This window comes from Abramis brama (assembly GCF_963993115.1).
Source record: "Abramis brama genome assembly, chromosome: 10".
NCBI lineage: Eukaryota > Metazoa > Chordata > Actinopteri > Cypriniformes > Leuciscidae > Abramis > Abramis brama.
Window position 1 is genome coordinate 5071357 of NC_139972.1, and position 21144 is coordinate 5092500.

The 21144-nt window shown below is 37.9% G+C and overlaps 2 protein-coding genes across 5 annotated transcripts in view; both read right to left on the bottom strand.

Annotated features, from left to right (window-relative positions):
• Window positions 1–3913: 3913 nt before the first annotated feature.
• Window positions 3914–14969, bottom strand: sagb (S-antigen; retina and pineal gland (arrestin) b). The gene is made up of 14 exons (XM_084125912.1): window positions 14875–14969; window positions 13874–13929; window positions 13475–13535; window positions 12767–12811; window positions 10638–10837; window positions 9787–9846; window positions 9080–9147; window positions 7962–8097; window positions 7362–7446; window positions 7200–7272; window positions 4446–4583; window positions 4285–4362; window positions 4179–4193; window positions 3914–4100 (listed from the first exon to the last, which is right to left on the bottom strand). The coding sequence occupies exons 2-14, from the start codon at window positions 13919–13921 to the stop codon at window positions 3929–3931; spliced, it is 1179 nt and encodes a 392-aa protein (XP_083982038.1). The 5' UTR covers window positions 13922–13929; window positions 14875–14969; the 3' UTR covers window positions 3914–3928.
• Window positions 14970–20635: 5666 nt separating this feature from the next.
• atg16l1 (ATG16 autophagy related 16-like 1) overlaps window positions 20636–21144 on the bottom strand; it is a 25157-nt gene continuing 24648 nt past the window's right edge. For all 4 annotated transcript variants that reach the window (XM_084125711.1, XM_084125713.1, XM_084125712.1 and 1 more), the window contains one exon: window positions 20636–21144. This exon is cut by the window's right edge and continues 1781 nt beyond it. The gene's annotated coding sequence lies outside the window, so the exon portion shown is untranslated.

Genomic DNA, 21144 nt, shown 5'->3' on the forward strand with positions numbered 1-21144 from the left:
GCCTATTATGCAAAATTCACTTTTATATTGTTTTTGAAAATATTTCCACAGTGCATGTACACATTGTACATGGTAAAAAATCCATCCACATAAATTTGTTATTTTCCCCATAAATCTGAAACAGTGTCTAAAAAAGAGCCATTCAGGGATGTGCTCCAATGTGACATCACATGGTAACAGGCCACGCCCATGACTGCTGATGGACTCCGCCCTATTAGCTTAGCTCCGCCCCTGAGTGAGCAGAACACAGTCCGCCATGTTTAGCATTCAAGTTAGAAATTTATTCTTATTAAAGTTTCTGAAGTTATTCAATCAAGAGCAGTGAGTGATTTTCTGTTTTTCTTTTGTTGTTTGTTTCATATTAACAGCATATATAGCAGTAGGTACTGTATATTGCGCTGCTTTCACTTTAATACACTTTTATACTTGAGTTTATGAGAACTTTGTGTGTTTTTGACATAACCTTGTGTGTATTTGACAGTTTAAGTGCAATAAGACATGAAAGAAAACCATATATCAGAAGTTTAGACTGATATGGCTTTAAAACACATATTAGATAATAAACTTTCATGATGATGAAGAATTACAAAGTCAGGAGAGTGATGTTCTAGCAGGCTCCGCCTTCTTCTGGAAAGGGGGCAGGAAGAGGCAGCTCATTTGCATTTAAAGAGACATGCAGAAAAACAGCATGTTTTTCCTTCCATTAAAATAGGCATTTACAACATGGTACAATAAAATATATGTGGGGCATTTTGATCTGAAACTTCACAGACACATTATGGCGAACCTGAGACTTACATTACATCTTGGAAAAAGAGGCATAATAGTTCCCCTTTAAAGTTTCAGACGACATTTGTATTATATATCATAGAATTACATGGAAACATCTTAAACTTGTGTTAATCACAGACCTTATTTCAGGCATTTAACCAAAAACTCATTCAAAAGACCCATTGATTTTGGACAATGGAATTATGCTTTCCATTATTTCAGTCAGTTATGCTGCTAGATTTTCCAAACTGGTATTTTTTATTGTATTATTTAAATTTGCATAATCTGAAATGCACTGGTTTGTAGCGCAAACAGTACTTTGTCATTCTTCTACTTATTTACCTATAGCATTGAATGAATAGGAAATCTTGCACATTCACAAGAAATGGCTTATTCTACATGGAAAAATAAGGTACGAAACGTAGTGACCAGCCTTGCTTCAACTGATCTGAAACACTAGTCAGCAACTCAGCGGTCCTCAGACCTGACTTTAGCATGTTTCTAAGCTAAAAACAACGACGCAACAATTGTGTAAAACAGCACTTTTTTATTTGATTTGATTTAAACAGGCATTAAAGTCTAGCAGTTCAACACACAAAGCAATAGCACAATTGTATGTTAACTTGTGGCGTTATTTAAACTAATGTTACAAGACTTTATCATGTGTTATACGTTACAGGGCTTCAGTAACAGTTCTGTAATGATGGATTCAACGAAAATATCCAGTCTTTTGCTCTTTTGGTATAGAGATCATGTTTGCCAACAGCAAAAATAGTTTTATTTTAGCTCAAAGCATTTACAGAGCAAATAACAACAGAATTTACCTCTTTAAAATGTTCACTGCAAAATAATTTCTTAAACATCCATTTGTGACAAATTATGTACTGTATATCAGTTTTTCCTTATGGAAAGCTCTAGATTTATATTTTTAGTATTCTAGGAAGAAGCTTTTTAACTGAGTTCACACTTGGAATAAGGTTTATTTTAAGTGAACTGCTTTATTTTATGGTTCAAAAACATCTCGTGCATCAAAATGCAAATGTTAAGCAACTGTGATCAATTTAACTAAAATATACACTCTTAAAAAAGGGGTTCTCAATTTTGAATGCCAAAAATCTTAAATGATTGTATAATACGTCTATGTTTACAGTTATAAACTATTTTTATAAGCCGTTTAATTTAAAGTAAATTCATAAAATGATCCCATGATGGGAATTTTCTATATATGAAGCGCCTGACAGAATTCCATAGAACTTTCCATTTAAGAGTGTATATAATTATTAGCAGTGAATAGATGATTATCGGCCAGTTTGTTTTTCGTACCTGGCTTAAAAGTTCTCGCATTAAAACACATTACATCATCTATAAGTCTCAACATGCATCCACTAATGCTTATGAATCTTTATATGCACGATTCTGCCGGCATTAAACACTTTATACGTGTCATCCGTGGAGAAGGCTCTCAAGGCTCAGCCGCAGAGTCGTCATCTTCGCCGATGATTCCTTTCAGATAAGAGCGTTTAAACTCCTCGAACACCAGGTCAGTTGTGTCTTCACTGAACACACACACACACAAGCGTTAAAATCACACAAAGAGACACAAGAAACTCAATCAACGTAAAAGGCTGATGTAGAGATGAAGAGGAGCACTAAATCACAAAACAGGAACAAAGGTGTTTTATGTCAACGACACACACACCCTTGTTTTGATGTCATAAAAGTGTTTCTATTGAACAGTAACAACAGATTTACTCAAAGAACGACGTTAAACTGGGGCTCTACACAAGAGACGGGATCGCATTTAGATCGGACACTGATATCGGCGATATAACTTTCCTTTCCCAGAGCCAACGCCGATCGTTTATCGTCTCAAGAGTGTGTGTGTTGTTGGGAAGTGTACACCACACATTGTGCAATCAACACGTGGAATCAGAGACACGAGGACTCTATATGAAGGGTTTTATATTACAGCACATTTAGCATAAGCTGAATATACACCCTGATAATGGACTATTGCATTGGGAAACACAGAAGAGTGATATTCTTACCTCTCTTTAGGAGGAGGAGAACAGGGAGAAAATAAAGCACACAACATTCAGTTATTTTCAAGGCAAGTCATATATACAGCGCTTTATACAACATGTGAAATTCATCAGTTATGAAACCAATTCAAGTTCAGTTGTAAAGCAGCTCTATGGTTTATGTTCAGTGTTGTTTCAATTCAGTTCAATTATGAAATGAGTTCAAAGCAGCTTTACACAGTAAAAAAGATTTTTGATTAATGAACGCTGTAAACAAAGATTATTGGAGTATGTTTTAAAAGATAATACTATTTTCACTTCAAAATTTCCCGTTTAATTCACTTGTTTTTAAGTGTCGTGATCATACAGCTCAATTCAGCTCCAAATTCGCTCTGATCTGATGCAGTTAAATTTATAACATTACTGAATATTAATTGTCTTCTAATCCCAATCAAATTCAGAATTATATGAGCTCTGTTTCAAAACCTACTGGCCATTTTACCCAATATATGTGTGCTAGGAAGTTTTATGCATATCAGAGTATTGCATCATTAATGCTCACACCAGACTCTATTACAGTCGTGAGCTGTGTAGTTTGGTTTATGGTTATGATCACTTATGCATCATCATGCTGTTTATTACCTCAGAAGATAGTTGACACATCATAGTTGACACTTATGTTTACAGTAATGCATGGAAGTTAATATGAGAGCAATTGTATATAATTTCTTCTGTATATGTTATGGTCCTTGAGCAGTTACTTCAAATTCTAATATTCATAACTGATGTAGTTCCTGTAAGTGGAATTTGCTCCATGTACTGTAGTACTACCGTATGTGCATTTGCTATTAACAAACTGAGTTGGATATTTTGCAATAATTTTCTGTGATGAAAATTAATAGCTGTAAAATCACACAAAAATATGTAGGCCTTAATTTAATATTTGTGCTTTTGAATTGCACACAAAAATGTCCATGCATTTAAATTACACTGTTTTAACATAAATAAACTTGTGATGCATATTTTCTAAGTCATGTCATGCATTAACTAAATGGGTAAGAAACACATACAATTTCTGCACTCAAAATGGCATGGCATAGGTTATTATTAAATTTTTGCATGATATATACATGATTTTATATATATATATATATATATATATATATATATATATATATATATATATATATATATATACATACATACATACATATACACACACACTTTTTTTCCTTTTTTTTGTCAATGTGCTCACCTGGATCAGGTTTGGGATGCATGAGTTTGAAGGGAACCTCCACAGCAACCTCACTGAAACACACACACGATTGCACCTTACACACTTACACACTCAAAAGTTGAGAAAACTCTACACCAATCAAAACTCACCTGGACCCAACGACGCTGTAAGAGAGCAGAAATAAAGCCATTAGCAAGGCCTTTCCTCCACACACAGATATGAAGCGACACTGAACCTAACCTGGTGTTCACTCACCCCGCTGCATTACACTTCACCACCACCCTGTAGGCCACCAGCATGCCCAGAATCTCCTTCAAGACCTCGTCCTTCACGCTGAGGAGAACAGTGAGATGAAGAAACATCAGGGCTGAAACATTCAGATATCCACATATAGAGGACGAATGATCCACACTCACATGCTAGAGGAGGCCAGGTTAGTGTCCTCATGCTTCAGTTTTCCGTCCAGAGCGAGTCCATGTCTCTCCCGGTTATTGCTCAGTAGAGGACAGAGACTGTACACCTTCTTCAGACTGGTGCCAGCGGGCACAGTGTCCCTGTAACACAACCGTTTAATCAGTTTAAACAGTTTACCACACTTATTGTGTACTGTTACATCATAAACACAAGACACATGTCACAAAAACGTAACACTCTCACTGTGACATCATAAAGATTCCATTCTGACTGTGACATCATAAAGATTCCATTCTGACTGTGACATCATAAAGATTCCATTCTCACAGTGACATCATAAAGATTCCATTCTGACTGTGACATCATAAAGACTCCATTCTGACTGTGACATCATAAAAATTCCATTCTGACTGTGACATCATAAAAATTCCATTCTGACTGACATCATAAAGATTCCATTCTGACTGTGACATCATAAAGACTCCATTCTGACTGTGACATCATAAAGACTCCAAAAATTCCATTCTGACTGTGACATCATAAAAATTCCATTCTGACTGTGACATCATAAAGACTCCATTCTGACTGTGACATCATAAAGACTCCATTCTGACAGTGACATCATAAAGATTCCATTCTGACTGTGACATCATAAAGATTCCAATCTGACAGTGACATCATAAAGATTCCATTCTGACTGTGACATCATAAAGACTCAATTCTGACTGTGACATCATAAAGATTCCATTCTGACTGTGACATCATAAAGATTCCATTCTCACAGTGACATAATAAAGACTCCATTCTGACTGTGACATCATAAAGACTCAATTCTGACTGTGACATCATAAAGATTCCATTCTGACTGTGACATCATAAAGACTCCAAAAATTCCATTCTGACTGTGACATCATAAAAATTCCATTCTGACTGTGACATCATAAAGACTCCATTCTGACTGTGACATCATAAAGACTCCATTCTGACAGTGACATCATAAAAATTCCATTCTGACTGTGACATCATAAAGACTCCATTCTGACTGTGACATCATAAAGACTCCATTCTGACAGTGACATCATAAAGATTCCATTCTGACTGTGACATCATAAAGATTCCAATCTGACAGTGACATCATAAAGATTCCATTCTGACTGTGACATCATAAAGACTCAATTCTGACTGTGACATCATAAAGATTCCATTCTGACTGTGACATCATAAAGATTCCATTCTCACAGTGACATCATAAAGACTCCATTCTGACTGTGACATCATAAAGACTCAATTCTGACTGTGACATCATAAAGATTCCATTCTGACTGTGACATCATAAAGATTCCAATCTGACAGTGACATCATAAAGATTCCATTCTCACAGTGACATCATAAAGACTCCATTCTGACTGTGACATCATAAAGACTCCATTCTGACTGTGACATCATAAAGATTCCATTCTGACTGTGACATCATAAAAATTCCATTCTGACTGCGACATCATAAAGACTCCATTCTGACAGTGACATCATAAAGATTCCATTCTGACTGTGACATCATAAAGACTCCATTCTCACAGTGACATCATAAAGACTCCATTCTGACTGTGACATCATAAAGACTCCATTCTGACTGTGACATCATAAAGACTCCATTCTGACTGTGACATCATAAAGATTCCATTCTGACTGTGACATCATAAAGACTCCATTCTGACAGTGACATCATAAAGATTCCATTCTGACTGTGACATCATAAAGACTCCATTCTGACTGTGACATCATAAAGATTCCATTCTGACTGTGACATCATAAAGATTCCATTCTGATTCCATTGACTGTGACATCATAAAGATTCCAATCTGACTGTGACATCATAAAGACTCCATTCTGACTGTGACATCATAAAGATTCCATTCTGACTGTGACATCATAAAGATTCCATTCTGACTGTGACATCATAAAGATTCCATTCTGACTGTGACATCATAAAGATTCCAATCTGACTGTGACATCATAAAGATTCCAATCTGACTGTGACATCATAAAGATTCCATTCTGACAGTGACATCATAAAGATTCCAATCTGACTGTGACATCATAAAGGTAACACTCCCCAAATGTTACATATGTATCTAGTGAGCTGCTTATCTAGATTCCAAAATGTTTCTTTTCCTATATTACGAGTAGCAATGAATGTATTCTTCATGGAGAAGTAATTCCCAGAACACACTGCGACAATGAACCAAACTGGTCCCTTTTCAAATTTCATTATTCTAATATTATTATCAATGTTGAAAACAGTTCATATTTCTGTGGAAACTGTGATACATTTAATTTTTCTAGATTCTTTGATGACCAGAAAATTCAGAAGAACAGCATTTATTTGAAATAGAAATCTTTTGTGACATGATAATTATGATATAATATATTTGAAGTTAATTATTGCAAAAATAAAATAATGTAACAATAATATAAAATCTCCATCATCCAAAACGGTGTGCAAAGCCAAGAAAAACATCAATCGTGACTATATACACTTACAGTACATGTTATTCAGTACTGAGGACATGGATGAAAACAAACAGCTCAATGATCCACTTTACCGCGGTGTGCGTGTTTTTATGCTTAAGCTATGAAGTCGAGGAGTGATTGAATCAGTCACCTCAGAATGAGGACTCATGTATTATATGATGTCATAAGAGCATGTGACATTACTGTGACATCACTGACTGTAATAATGGTGTGTTTGTACTCACATGGTTTCCTCATAGGCCACAGGACTGATGTATTTGTCGTTGGAGTAAAGCACCACACTAGTAATCTGCTCCACTGTGATACGGAGAAACAGAACACACACACTGTAACACACTAAACACACACTTGTACATGGGTTTAAAGTGAGCACTGTGTTCATGTACCTGAGACTGACACGTCCTTCACATTCCTGTTAGAACTGTTGTCAATTTCCACGCTGATGTTGATCATCTCTCCGTGGTAGTATGTCTGTAACGCACAATCGCAGATTTAAATGGATTCATTTATGTTTGGACATGCATTACAGTCAAACCAACATGTATTCAGACACCTTCAACATTTCTCACACTATCACAGTTTATTCGCTATAGTTTAGAAAATGGTAATAAAATATGACTCAGAATCAGTTGATATGTCACTGGTTTTGTCCGTCCTTCTGTTAGACTGTCTCACACATGAATTATGTTGAATATCTGTCAGCTGTTAAATTTAACTACACAATTAGATAATACCAGTTTAGCTCAACCAGTGACCAAGCAATGCTTCATTTTGTTCAGTCTGTGTGTAAAAAGAGCATTAGCAATTAAAGAAAACACACTTCAGCAAAACATGATCAGCTCAAAGTGTCGGAATCATTTTTGGTCCCAAATGTTACTGGTATGAAATATAGTGTCCTGCACACACTAGTAAAGAAATATCAAAAATGATATCTGGTGTCTGATTAATTTTTGGTTTGACTGTACATGTTTATGGCTGTGTCCCACCTCTTTCTCCAGACTGACACGCATGTGCAGCGGCTTATCAGACATCACAAATTCACAGGTGGTCTCAGCCGACGGGAAAGCGCCACCTTTATCTGGAGCATACTGGATCTTTCTGATGGCCAGCCGGACTGTACTCCTGCAGAAAGAGAGAGAGAGAGAGATGCGTTCATAGAGTGAAGAGTTGGCGTCTTGATCTTGTGGTTTTGCTCTCAAGACCACATTATAATGATCTGGGTCTCAAATGAGACAACAGTCTATTAAAGGAGTGGTATAATGCCCTTTTCACAAAGTCTCTGATGTCCCCAGAGTGTGTATGTGAAGTTTTAGCTCAAAATACCCCACAGATATTTTTATATAGCATGTTAAAATTGTCACTTTTTGAGGGTGAGCAAAAACACACCGTTTTTGTGTCTGTCCCTTTAAATGCAAATGAGCTGCTTCTCCCGGCACAGGGGGCGGAGCTTCAACAGCTTGTGTCCTTTTACCTCACACACACATGCACTGAACATTTCAAAAACTTTTAGTCTTTTATGTTCAAACCAGAGTCAGACAATGATGGAGAGACTCAAGAAGAAGTGACAACATGTAGAAGCAACAGGACATTTCTGAATGGTTAGTTGATGAATTTATGAAGCTTATGTGTAGTTATCTTCTAGTCATTGATTAGCATATTCTGACATGATAATCTATAAATCGTGTTCAGGGGGCGGGGTTTATGTAAATTCTAGGGTTGGTGATGTCACTAACCCGGGAGGAATGTGGTGTAGTTTCTACCAGCCGTTTGTTGTAGTCCTTAAAAAGCGATTTCTTTAAAAGCAAATATCTCCCTTTGCTCTGAACTTTGAGCGTTGTAACTTTGCAGATGTTGTTTATGCTCAAACAGCAACATTACACACTAACTAAAGTTAGAAAAGTCAAATCATAATCAACCACCCCTTTAAACATTATACTTGCCTCAACCACTAACCAACACAGTATCTTCAAAGCTTCTGATTGGCTACTATTATGCATTTTCATTTTTATTTCAGTGCATTAAAATAGTGAGCAGTGTCTTGTATTGGTCAGGTTTTGTTCTTTTAGTTTTTTTTTTTTGATCTGGCGTTTGTGACTTTTCTCACCTCTTTTGGGCTTTTTCATCTTGATTTTCGGCACAGAATGCCTTCACCTCAAACTCCACTGCACAGCGCTGCACACACACACACACACACACAACTTTTACTCCAATTAATTAGACATTTCAAACCAAGGTTATTGTAGCTAAACAAATTAAACCATAAAAAACACCCATTACTTGAAATTAGAGCTGCACGATTAATCGTTAAAAGATTGTGATCTCGATTCAAACACTCACGCAATCTTATTTCTTTACTTGACACTTCAAATAAAGATTGTATCATTACATCGTTACACCAGTAGGTGGCGACAAGTGACTGTTAAAAATATATTTGTCATGAATCAGATTCGTTCAAAAACACTGATTCATCCAGTAATGAATTGTGTGAAGTCTATGAGTGAGTGAGTCATTGAATCATTCATTCAACCGATAAAACCCCCCCGAAGTAATAGTAATTAATAGTAATAAATTCAAATTAATTAAACATTTTGTTAGAGCCTCTAGTAAATTACAATTAGTTGTCTAATCAGAATCGTGGGAGAATTGTGATCTGTATTAAAAAAAAACTCAGAATTATATAACTTTACTTTAAATAAAATAAATGTAAAAAACATTTTCATTTAGTGCAACTAAAATTCAAAATATTAATAAAAATTACAATAGTATCAAAACACTGAATGTTTGTGGTTCTGATGTTTTTAGAGCGTTTACCTTTCCTGGGTCAGTGGACGCCGGCTGCAGAGCCACAGAACACGGCAGGTTATCTGGAAACTGAGAGAAAACACACGCAATCAGAAATCACAACATATTCACCCGCCCAATTAAAGTGCCCCTGTTATGCTTTTTGGGATATGATCTTTCATGTAGTGTGTAATAGAGCTGTTTGTGAATGTGAAAGATCTGCAGTTTCAAAGATCAAAGTGCAGATAAATGGAGTTTTTCTCTCTTAAAAGAAAGAAGTGATTCTGAACTGAAACGAGTCGTCAGTAATTCAGTTTCTGATGAAAATATGTAGGTTTGTAACTAATTAGCATAATGCCAGCCTGTGGTCTTGATTGGCTGAACAGCGTCTCTTAGCTCCGCCCTCAAACACTGTAGTTTATCTGAGACTGGAAGAGTTTGGTTCGTGTTGTTCATGTGGAGAAGACGCTGTTTTCTGCTGACAAAGCAAATCCACTTTGATGAGATTGATACGGTAAAACCCACGCCATCGTCACTGTTCGCATCACTGTGTGTCAAGAGCTGAGATTCAGATATGATCATGAGCGTTTGCTTTCTGACCAATCAGAGCAGAGCAGCTCTCAGAGGGGCGGGGCTTAGAGAGACTGAATCTTCAAACTAAGCCTTTCAGACACTGAGGAAAGAGCTGATGCTGAAATGGATATTATGAGAAAATTAAAGTGTTTTGGACTTTGATGCATGTAAACTTATTGAAGGAGAGGCCAAAACAAAATTAGGAACCTTTAAAATAGCACAATAGGTGCACTTTCAAGCAAAAGTTTATGTCCGTCTTCTTGTGCTGTTTGCATCCATGAATTAAAGCGATCAGAAATGCCTCTAACCTCAAAGAAGAAGGGATACGCATCGTCTCCGAGCTTGCGCAGGATCTTCTCCTGCACTTTAGTGTGTACGCTGCGCTCCTTGTCCTGGAGAGGAGGATAGACCTGCCGTGTGCACAGGAAAATATCCCTGCGGAACGCAATTCCCATGACGTCCATATCGTCCCGACCGTAGCGGAACGTACAGGACAACATGACGTAGACTAGAGAAGATGAACACACACAGCAGATTCATTAATCTACATGTGTTTCATAGACAACACACACACACAGCAGATTCATTCATCTACATGTGTTTCATAGACAACACACACACACACACACAGCAGATTCATTAATCTACATGTGTTTCATAGACAACACACACACACACAGCAGATTCATTAATCTACATGTGTTTCATAGACAACACACACACACAGCAGATTCATTCATCTACATGTGTTTCATAGGCTCAACACACACACACACACACACACACACACAGCAGATTCATTCATCTACATGTGTTTCATAGGCTCAACACACACACACACACACACACACACACACACACAGCAGATTCATTAATCTACATGTGTTTCATAGACAACACACACACACACACACACACACAGCAGATTCATTCATCTACATGTGTTTCATTTTTTTTTCATTTACTTTATTTATAAAGCACAATTAAAACAACGTGATGTTGACCAATGTGCTGTACAGTCACACAATAAAATTACATAATAAAATGTTTCTTTTTCAGAACAATGACTAACAAACATCTGAAAAGAGCCTCTTACTAGTTAACCTACTGAACCAAACGCTAATTCTAGCAAATGCAGTTTCAGATTTCGTTTAAAATAACCTAAGGAAGGAGCCAGTCAGAGATGTAGAGGCAGGTTATTCCAGCGCTGTGGAGCTGCCACAGCAAATGCCCGATCACCACTCAATTTTAATCTAGTCCTTGGAATGTCTAGGATCATCTGATTTGCTGATTTGAGAGACCTAGAAGGTTTGTGTATATGAAGAAGATGCGCAAGGTATGATGGGGCTAAATTATGCAAGGCTTTGTACACAAATATCAATAATTTATAATCAATTCTGAACTCCACCGGCAACCATTTAAGTGAGGCTAAAATCGGTGTTACATGCTGCTTTTTACGAGTCCCTGTTAAAAGTCTAGCAGACGCATTTATAACCAATTGAAGACGATTCAGAAGTGCTTGGCTGACACCTACATATAGCGAGTTACAATAATCTAGTCGTACAGAAATAAAAGCTTCATAGGCTCAACACACACACACACACACACACACACACACACACACAGCAGATTCATTAATCTACATGTGTTTCATAGGCTCAATACACACACACACACACACACACACACACAGCAGATTCATTAATCTACATGTGTTTCATAGGCTCAATACACACACACACACACACACAGCAGATTCATTAATCTACATGTGTTTCATAGGCTCAATACACACACACACACACACACACAGCAGATTCATTAATCTACATGTGTTTCATAGACAACACACACACACACACACACACACACACACACAGCAGATTAATTCATCTACATGTGTTTCAGAGCCTCAACACACACACACACAGCAGATTCATTAATCTACATGTTTCATAGGCTGAACACACACACACACACACACACACACAGCAGATTCATTAATCTACATGTTTCATAGGCTCAACACACACACACACACACACACACACACACACACACAGCAGATTAATTAATCTACATGTGTTTCATAGACAACACACACACACACACACACACACACACACACACACACACACACACACACAGCAGATTCATTCATCTACATGTGTTTCATAGACAACACACACACACACACACACAGCAGATTAATTCATCTACATGTGTTTCAGAGCCTCAACACACACACACACACACACACACACACACACAGCAGATTCATTAATCTACATGTTTCATAGGCTCAACACACACACACACACATATACAGCAGATTCATTCATCTACATATGTTTCATAGGCTGAACACACACACACACACACACACGCACACACACACAGCTCAGCACTGCCATCTGTCTGTGAATGTGTCTCTCACCTTTCTTTCCTTTCACCTGCTCTGGGTCGATCAGCACAACTCCATCTGACACATGAGAGAGAGAAATATATATATGCATTCAGAATAAAAACTATATATACATATTTTGTAAAAATAATAAAATTACAGAAACAACAAAATTACTACAATTTATGGTTTTAAAACATTTTCATATCAGTTTTAGTTATTTTAGTACATCAAATTAAACTAAATGAAAATGAGAAATTAGCAACTAGCTGAAATAAAATATGTATATAAGTTATATAAGTTACAAAAGTTTTTATGGTTTTGGTTTTAGTTTTTTAGTAAGTATAAGTCTGCTCTCCTTTCACTTCAATGGGAGAGAAGAAATGCAAGCACATTTAAACACTTCATTTAAAGCCTTTATCATGCATTATAAAGGTATTCATAATGTACATTTTAATGCATGATATATTTTAATAAATAATTAGAACCAAAGTTCAAATGCATTATAATATTTGCAGATTCCTTATTACATCTGAAATTGGTTTGCATGCGTTTTAATGCATTGTATTTTCCAATGGTGTAACATACATATTATAATGTTTTATAATGTGGTTATAATTATTCATGAGACAATACAATGCATTATAAGCTGCATTACAGGGCATCATGAATGCATTAATGATGGATTATAAAGGCTGTTTGAGGACAGATGGGTTCGGGAATCTCGTCTGCTAAACTCACCGACAGGATCAACAGAGTCGCAGTGATCCACAAAATCCCGTTTCCCCATGTAAACGCCAACCTAAGACATCACACACAGTTATCCGGTCAGCACACACACACACACACATTAGTCAAGTCACCTTCATTTATACAGCGCTTTTAACAATATAGACTGTTTCAAAGCAGCTTTACAGAGATAATAGGAGATTACAGTAACAGAGATTGTTTTGGCTTTACAGCAGCTCTAGAATAAAGTTATTGTCCAGCTAAAGTTAGTTTTGATTGATTAGGTCAGGCTAACAACACACACACACACACACACACACACACACACACACACACAACTACACAAAACAGCACTCCTCCAAAGAAAGTAAAAATGGACAGAAGGACGAGAAGGAAAGGACAGAGACTCACAGATTTGTCTCTGGAGAGTTTCTTGTAGATGATGTGTTTGGGACTCATTCTGTCTCCTGACGCAGAAACAGAGACAATGATCATCAATAAATATTAATATTCAATATCAATATTAATATTCATTACCAGCAGCTTTTTCTAAATAGTAATTGTAGCTCACTCACACACACATTCACTCACTCACTCACACTCACTCTCTCACACACACACACTCACTCACTCACACACACACACACACACTCACTCTCACACACACACACACACACACTCACTCACTCACACACACACACACACACACACACACACACACACACACACTCACTCACTCACTCACTCAATCACACACTCACTCACTCACTCACTCACTCTCACACACACACACCATCACTCTCTCTCACACACACAGACACTCACGCTCGCTCTCTCTCTCTCACACACACACACACACTCACTCTCTCTCTCTCTCTCTCTCTCTCTCTCTATCTCTCTCACACCCACTCACTCTCTCCCTCACACACACACACACACACACACACACACACACACACTCCTCATCAGCAGTTTCAGCTCTGAGCCGATGACTTACAGCACTAATCTAGTATAACCTAAACCCCAATTAACACACACACACACACACACTGAAACGTTTGCTTGTTTGTTTGACTGAATGCCAAACCAGCATCCTGTTTCCATGACGACACTGAGGTTAAAATATTAAACAAAAATAAGTATAAGATGTCTAATGTCCAAATTTAATACAAAATCTAATACTGACAGCAGACTCACTTTATTAAAAACTTTATTAATATCTATCTATCCATCCATCCATCCATCCATCATTCTATCATTGTCTATCCATCCATCCATCTATCATTCTGTTTATATATCCATCCATCCATCCATCCATCATTCTATCATTGTCTATCCATCCATCCATCTATCATTCTGTTTATATATCCATCCATCCATCCATCCATCCGTCCTGCAGCAGTAACACTCACCTGTCTGTGTTCAGATACAGATGCTGTTGTGTGTCCAGGTAAAGAGTGTGTGTGTGTGTGTGTGTGTACGCTGATGTTCAGGGCCAGTATTTGTAACCTGTGACTCCGCCCACCGCCTAGCCATTCGCTAGCCGTGGCTCAGTTCTTTACCGTCAGCGAGATTAGCGTGCAGAAGTAATGAAGATGCACAACTAATCCAATCAAATGTGTATCACTCGGAAATCATTGTTATATCACACACCCGTGACAATAACAAGGAAACGCTTTCAGAAAAACACAGAAAATGACAGATTACAGGGATCTGAGGACTGAAGGGTCAGTGAGGAATATCTAAACAAAAAAGAGTCGAACTGTGTGTTTCTCAATGCACACTGTAAAAACAAATCCGTGACATTTACCGTAAAAAACTGGCAGCTGTGGTTTCCAGAAATTTACTGTATAAAAACTGGCAGTTGTGGTTACCAGAAATTTACCGTAAAAAACTGGCAGTAGTGGTTACCAGAAATTTACTGTATAAAAACTGGCTGCTGTGGTTACCAGAAATTTACCGTAAAAAACTGCCAGCTGTGGTTACCAGAAATTTACCGTATAAAAACTGGCAGTTGTGGTTACCAGAAATTTACCATATAAAAACTGGCAGCTGTGGTTACCAGAAATTTATCGTAAAAAACTGGCAGCTGTGGTTACCAGAAATTTATCGTAAAAAACTGGCAGTTGTGGTTACCAGAAATTTACCGTATAAAAACTGGCAGCTGTGGTTACCAGAAATTTACTGTATAAAAACTGGCAGTTGTGGTTACCAGAAATTTACTGTATAAAAACTGGCAGTTGTGGTTACCAGAAATTTACCGTAAAAAACTGGCAGCTGTGGTTACCAGAAATTTATCGTAAAAAACTGGCAGTTGTGGTTACCAGAAATTTACCGTATAAAAACTGGCAGCTGTGGTTACCAGAAATTTATCGTAAAAAACTGGCAGCTGTGGTTACCAGAAATTTATCGTAAAAAACTGGCAGTTGTGGTTACCAGAAATTTACCGTATAAAAACTGGCAGCTGTGGTTACCAGAAATTTACTGTATAAAAACTGGCAGCTGTGGTTACCAGAAATTTACTGTATAAAAACTGGCAGTTGTGGTTACCAGAAATTTACCGTAAAAAACTGGCAGTAGTGGTTACCAGAAATTTACTGTATAAAAACTGGCTGCTGTGGTTACCAGAAATTTACCGTAAAAAACTGCCAGCTGTGGTTACCAGAAATTTACCGTATAAAAACTGGCAGTTGTGGTTACCAGAAATTTACCGTATAAAAACTGGCAGCTGTGGTTACCAGAAATTTATCGTAAAAAACTGGCAGCTGTGGTTACCAGAAATTTATCGTAAAAAACTGGCAGTTGTGGTTACCAGAAATTTACTGTATAAAAACTGGCAGTTGTGGTTACAGACTAAACTTAAAATTTACAGTAATAAACCGTATTTCATTATCTGATATAATGTTAATTTACCGACCTATTGAAGTACTAATATCTGTTTTGTACTATTGTAATACACTGACAACCACCAATCACAGCAGTGATGAGAGTCACATGATCAATCAAAGCAGTTCTTCCACAAGAAAGTTAATACTAACATATATAGAAGCTGCACAGTGTCATTCACACAAACACTAAACACCATCATGGTAACATACATGACATTTTAAAAATACAATAAACATTATTTTAACAACATTAAATGTAACATAAAACCCTAGTGTGCATAACTGATTAGAAAAAACTATGACGAAACGCAGTTATTTCAACAAAAATACATCAAATGTGAAGCGTCACGCAGGCAATTGTGGAAATGTCAATTTACGGTTTTTCACTGTAAATTATACAATGACTTGTTCGTTTTCACATCCAAAAACTGTTTAACGGTATTTTACAGTAAAATTACATTAAATGTACCATTAGATCTATCACGGTTATTTACCGTATATATTACGTAAACTTTCTGTTAACCAATTAGCAGTTTTTCACTGTAGCATTTTTACGGTCTTTTACTGTTAAAATCACAATCATTATAAAACTAGTCCATATGATTAATATTTGGGTGAAACCAAAATTATCTCGCCTGCAAACAACACAAACCTTTAATATGTCAAAAACACTTTACAATAAGTAGTGATGGGGACGAGACCGCCTATGCCGAGTCCGAGTCAAGACCGAGTCTTTGAATGGTCGAGTCCGAGTCAAGACCGAGTCTTTGAAGGGTCGAGTCCGAGTCGAGACCGAGTCTTTGAAGGGTCGAGTCCGAGTCGAGACCGAGTCTTTGAATGGTCGAGTCCGAGTCGAGACCGAGTCTTTGAATGGTCGAGTCCGAGTCGAGACCGAGTCTTTGAATGGTCGAGTCCGAGTCGAGACCGAGTCTTTGAAGGGTCGAGTCCGAGTCGAGACCGAGTCTTTGAAGGGTCGAGTCCGAGTCGAGACCGAGTCTTTGAAGGGTCGAGTCCGAGTCGAGACCGAGTCTTTGAATGGTCGAGTCCGAGTCGAGACCGAGTCTTTGAATGGTCGAGTCCGAGTCGAGACCGAGTCTTTGAATGGTCGAGTCCGAGTCGAGACCGAGTCCGTTGGTTTTCAAATACAGTCGAGTCCGAGTCGAGACCGAGTCTTTGAGGAAGCAAGTCCGAGTCGAGACTGAGTCTTTAGGAGTCGAGATCAAGACAATAAAAACATGTCAGTTTTCATATTCATGATTTAATATCACCCCAGTTAATAATCAACAGTTAGGCCTACAGACTATTAACTAGATTGGGAATTGTTTAGAGGAGCAGTCTTAACGTCTTAATATGGACTATGCTTTTACTATCATTAAAAAAATCCCTACCACATGCATCATCTTCTGCCTATTTTTCTAAACTGCTTCAACAGTGCTGCTCTGTCATCAACATGTTAAGCCCACCCTGACTTTTTTAATCATAGTTAGGACATGCAGAGCAAATTAAAATTTTCTAGTGGTATGTATTCTAGTGGACTAGTGATGGGGACGAGACCGCCTATGCCGAGTCCGAGTCAAGACCGAGTCTTTGAAGGAACAAGTCCGAGTCGAGTCCGAGTCTTTGAATGGTCGAGTCCGAGTCGAGACCGAGTCTTTGAATGGTCGAGTCCGAGTCGAGACCGAGTCTTTGAATGGTCGAGTCCGAGTCGAGACCGAGTCCGTTGGTTTTCAAATACAGTCGAGTCCGAGTCGAGACCGAGTCTTTGAGGAAGCAAGTCCGAGTCGAGACTGAGTCTTTAGGAGTCGAGATCAAGACAATAAAAACATGTCAGTTTTCATATTCATGATTTAATATCACCCCAGTTAATAATCAACAGTTAGGCCTACAGACTATTAACTAGATTGGGAATTGTTTAGAGGAGCAGTCTTAACGTCTTAATATGGACTATGCTTTTACTATCATTAAAAAAATCCCTACCACATGCATCATCTTCTGCCTATTTTTATAAACTGCTTCAACAGTGCTGCTCTGTCATCAACATGTTAAGCCCACCCTGACTTTTTTAATCATAGTTAGGACATGCAGAGCAAATTAAAATTTTCTAGTGGTATGTATTCTAGTGGACTAGTGATGGGGACGAGACCGCCTATGCCGAGTCCGAGTCAAGACCGAGTCTTTGAAGGAACAAGTCCGAGTCGAGTCCGAGAAAGCAGAAATCGGTCTCGAGACCGGACTCGAGTACTACATCACTAACAATAAGGTCCCATTAGTTAATTCATTAACTAACAATGAGCAATATACAGATAGAATTTTTGATATTTTTTATTAGTGGGTGCAGGACACTATAGTTCATTTATGTAAGTGAGGAGAGCAAAATAAAGTAAACTGTGACATATTATACCCAAATATTCTTCATACAGTGACTACCAGTGACATTTGGGACCAGAAATTATTCTGACACTTTGAGCTGATCATGTTTTGCTGAAGTGTGTTTTCTTTAATTGCTAATGCTCTTTTTACACACAGACTGAACAAAATGAAGCATTGCTTGGTCACTGGTTGAGCTAAACTGGTATTATCTAATTGTGTAGTTAAATTTAACAGCTGACAGATATTCAACATAATTCATGTGTGAGACAGTCTAACAGAAGGACAGACAAAACCAGTGACATATCAACTGATTTGTCATATTTTATTACCATTTTCTAAACTATAGCGAATAAACTGTGATAATGAGAGAAATGTTGAAGGTGTCTGAATAAATTCTGCTTTGACTGTAATTGTTACAGTTTTTGTTCATCTTTACTAATGTTAAGAAATGCAACCTTACTGTAAAATGTTACAGGTATTGATTGGTGTTGTCTTTTAATAGTGGATCTAGTAGTGTCAGTTAATGGAACACTGGATCAACCAATCAGAAGACAGGACTGGAACATTCCATTTCATGTTTGTTGCTATTGAGGGGGGGGGGGGGGGGGAGATGGGGGGAGAGAGAGAGAGAGAGAGAGAGAGAGAGATGGGGGAGAGAGAGAGAGAGAGAGAGAGAGAGAGAGAGAGAGGGAGAGAGAGAGAGAGTGAGAGAGGGAGAGAGAGAGAGAGAGATGGGGAGAGGGAGAGAGAGAGAGATGGGGAGAGAGAGAGAGAGAGAGAGAGAGAGAGAGGGAGAGAGAGAGAGTGAGAGAGGGAGAGAGAGAGAGAGAGATGGGGAGAGGGAGAGAGAGAGAGATGGGGAGAGAGAGAGAGAGAGAGAGAGAGAGAGAGAGAGAGAGAGAGAGAGAGAGAGAGAGAGAGAGAGAGAGAGAGAGAGGGGGGCTGATAAACCGATCTGTGATTGTCAGTCTCAGCAGTCTGAGTCTCAGTGCTGATGTCAGCACATGGATTACACACACAGGAAAGACCCTCTTATCGCTCGCGTCTCACGTACACACACTCCGAGTGTCTGTCAGCGTCTGAGAAACGCCAGACAAACTCCCCACTCACACAAACACGTCAACTATAGCGGGGAATTGTGAGCAATACTTCTGAATGCTTTTATGTGGGCTGAGCAATATTAACAAAAACACTGACATTAGTATAATTTGTTTTTGTGCAATATATATTGCAATATAAAAAAAAAAAGACAGGTATTTTCAGATGACGACTTGAATAGCTCTATGGCTTGAAAAGAATGAATCATTCCAGAACAATCTGGGTGATTTTGTTGGGGAGTTTGACTTCAAAGAAAATAAAAATTATTTTAAATAATAATAATAATTCATTAATTCAGTAATTAATTTTCTTTGTGTCCTTAAAGGACAAAATCCTTTAAGGGCGGAACCATTTAGGAAAAGCTTCACTGTAATAAAAATGTTTTTCGAAGTTGTAAACAAAGATTATTGTGTGTGTTTTACAGGAAAATACTATTTCAGTTTTTCTACTTCAAAATTTCATGTTTAATTCAATGTTTCTTTGTAACTATTTGTTGAGTGAAAATTGTTTCAAAGTAAAAAATAAATAAATTCTAGTGTTGAAGTGGTTTTATAGTGTTTTTGACCAGTTCAGTATGACTATAAATAATGATAAAAAAATAAATAAAAAAAATTGACTGTAAAATTTTGTTTTTGGGTAAATCCCACGAAAATGGTCATGTGAAACCCTTGCATTAAGAAAATATAGCTTTTTTTATTTTTCTTACATGCATGGAACGCTTTAAAACGCTTTCCAGACACTATAAAGATAAATATGACTTGCTCACTCTTATCGATAAAGTAAAAAAAATAGAAAGAAAAAGACAGACAAATGCAAGTAACGTCTCACACATTTTATGGTGTGCCAACATTAAGCAGACATATACAGAGACCTCATATACATTAGCAACAATTACCTTCCACAGTCCGCTGAGTGATACAATAGTGCACCCTCTCAGCCACACCCACAAATGTGCCAGAGGGGCGGGGCTAAACACAAGCCACACCCACAACTATATCAGAGAGGTGGGGCTAAATGCAAGCCACACCCATAAATGTATCAGAGAGGTGGGGCTAAACAAGCCACACCCACAAATGTAACCGATGGGTTGGGCTAAATGCAAGCCACACCTTCAAATGTATCCGAGGGGTGGGGCTAAACAAGCCACACCCTCAAATGTATCCTGGGGTGGGGCTAAACAAGCCACACCCTCAAATGTATCCGAGAGGTGGGGCTAAATGCAAGCCACACCCTCAAATGTATCCTGGGGTGGGGCTAAACGCAAGCCGCACCCTCAAATGTATCCAAGGGGTGGGGCTAAATGCAAGCCATACCCACAAGTCATCC

Bases quoted from the DNA above. Each gene is read 5' to 3' on its own strand.
- sagb (XM_084125912.1), bottom strand. From the start codon at position 13,921: ATGAGTCCCAAACACATCATCTACAAGAAACTCTCCAGAGACAAATCT. The intron at 12,812-13,474 runs GTGAGTTTAGCA...CTCATGTGTCAG, and splicing joins CGACTCTGTTGATCCTGTCG to ATGGAGTTGTGCTGATCGAC. The intron at 9,847-10,637 runs GTTAGAGGCATT...GTTTTCTCTCAG, and splicing joins CGTATCCCTTCTTCTTTGAG to TTTCCAGATAACCTGCCGTG.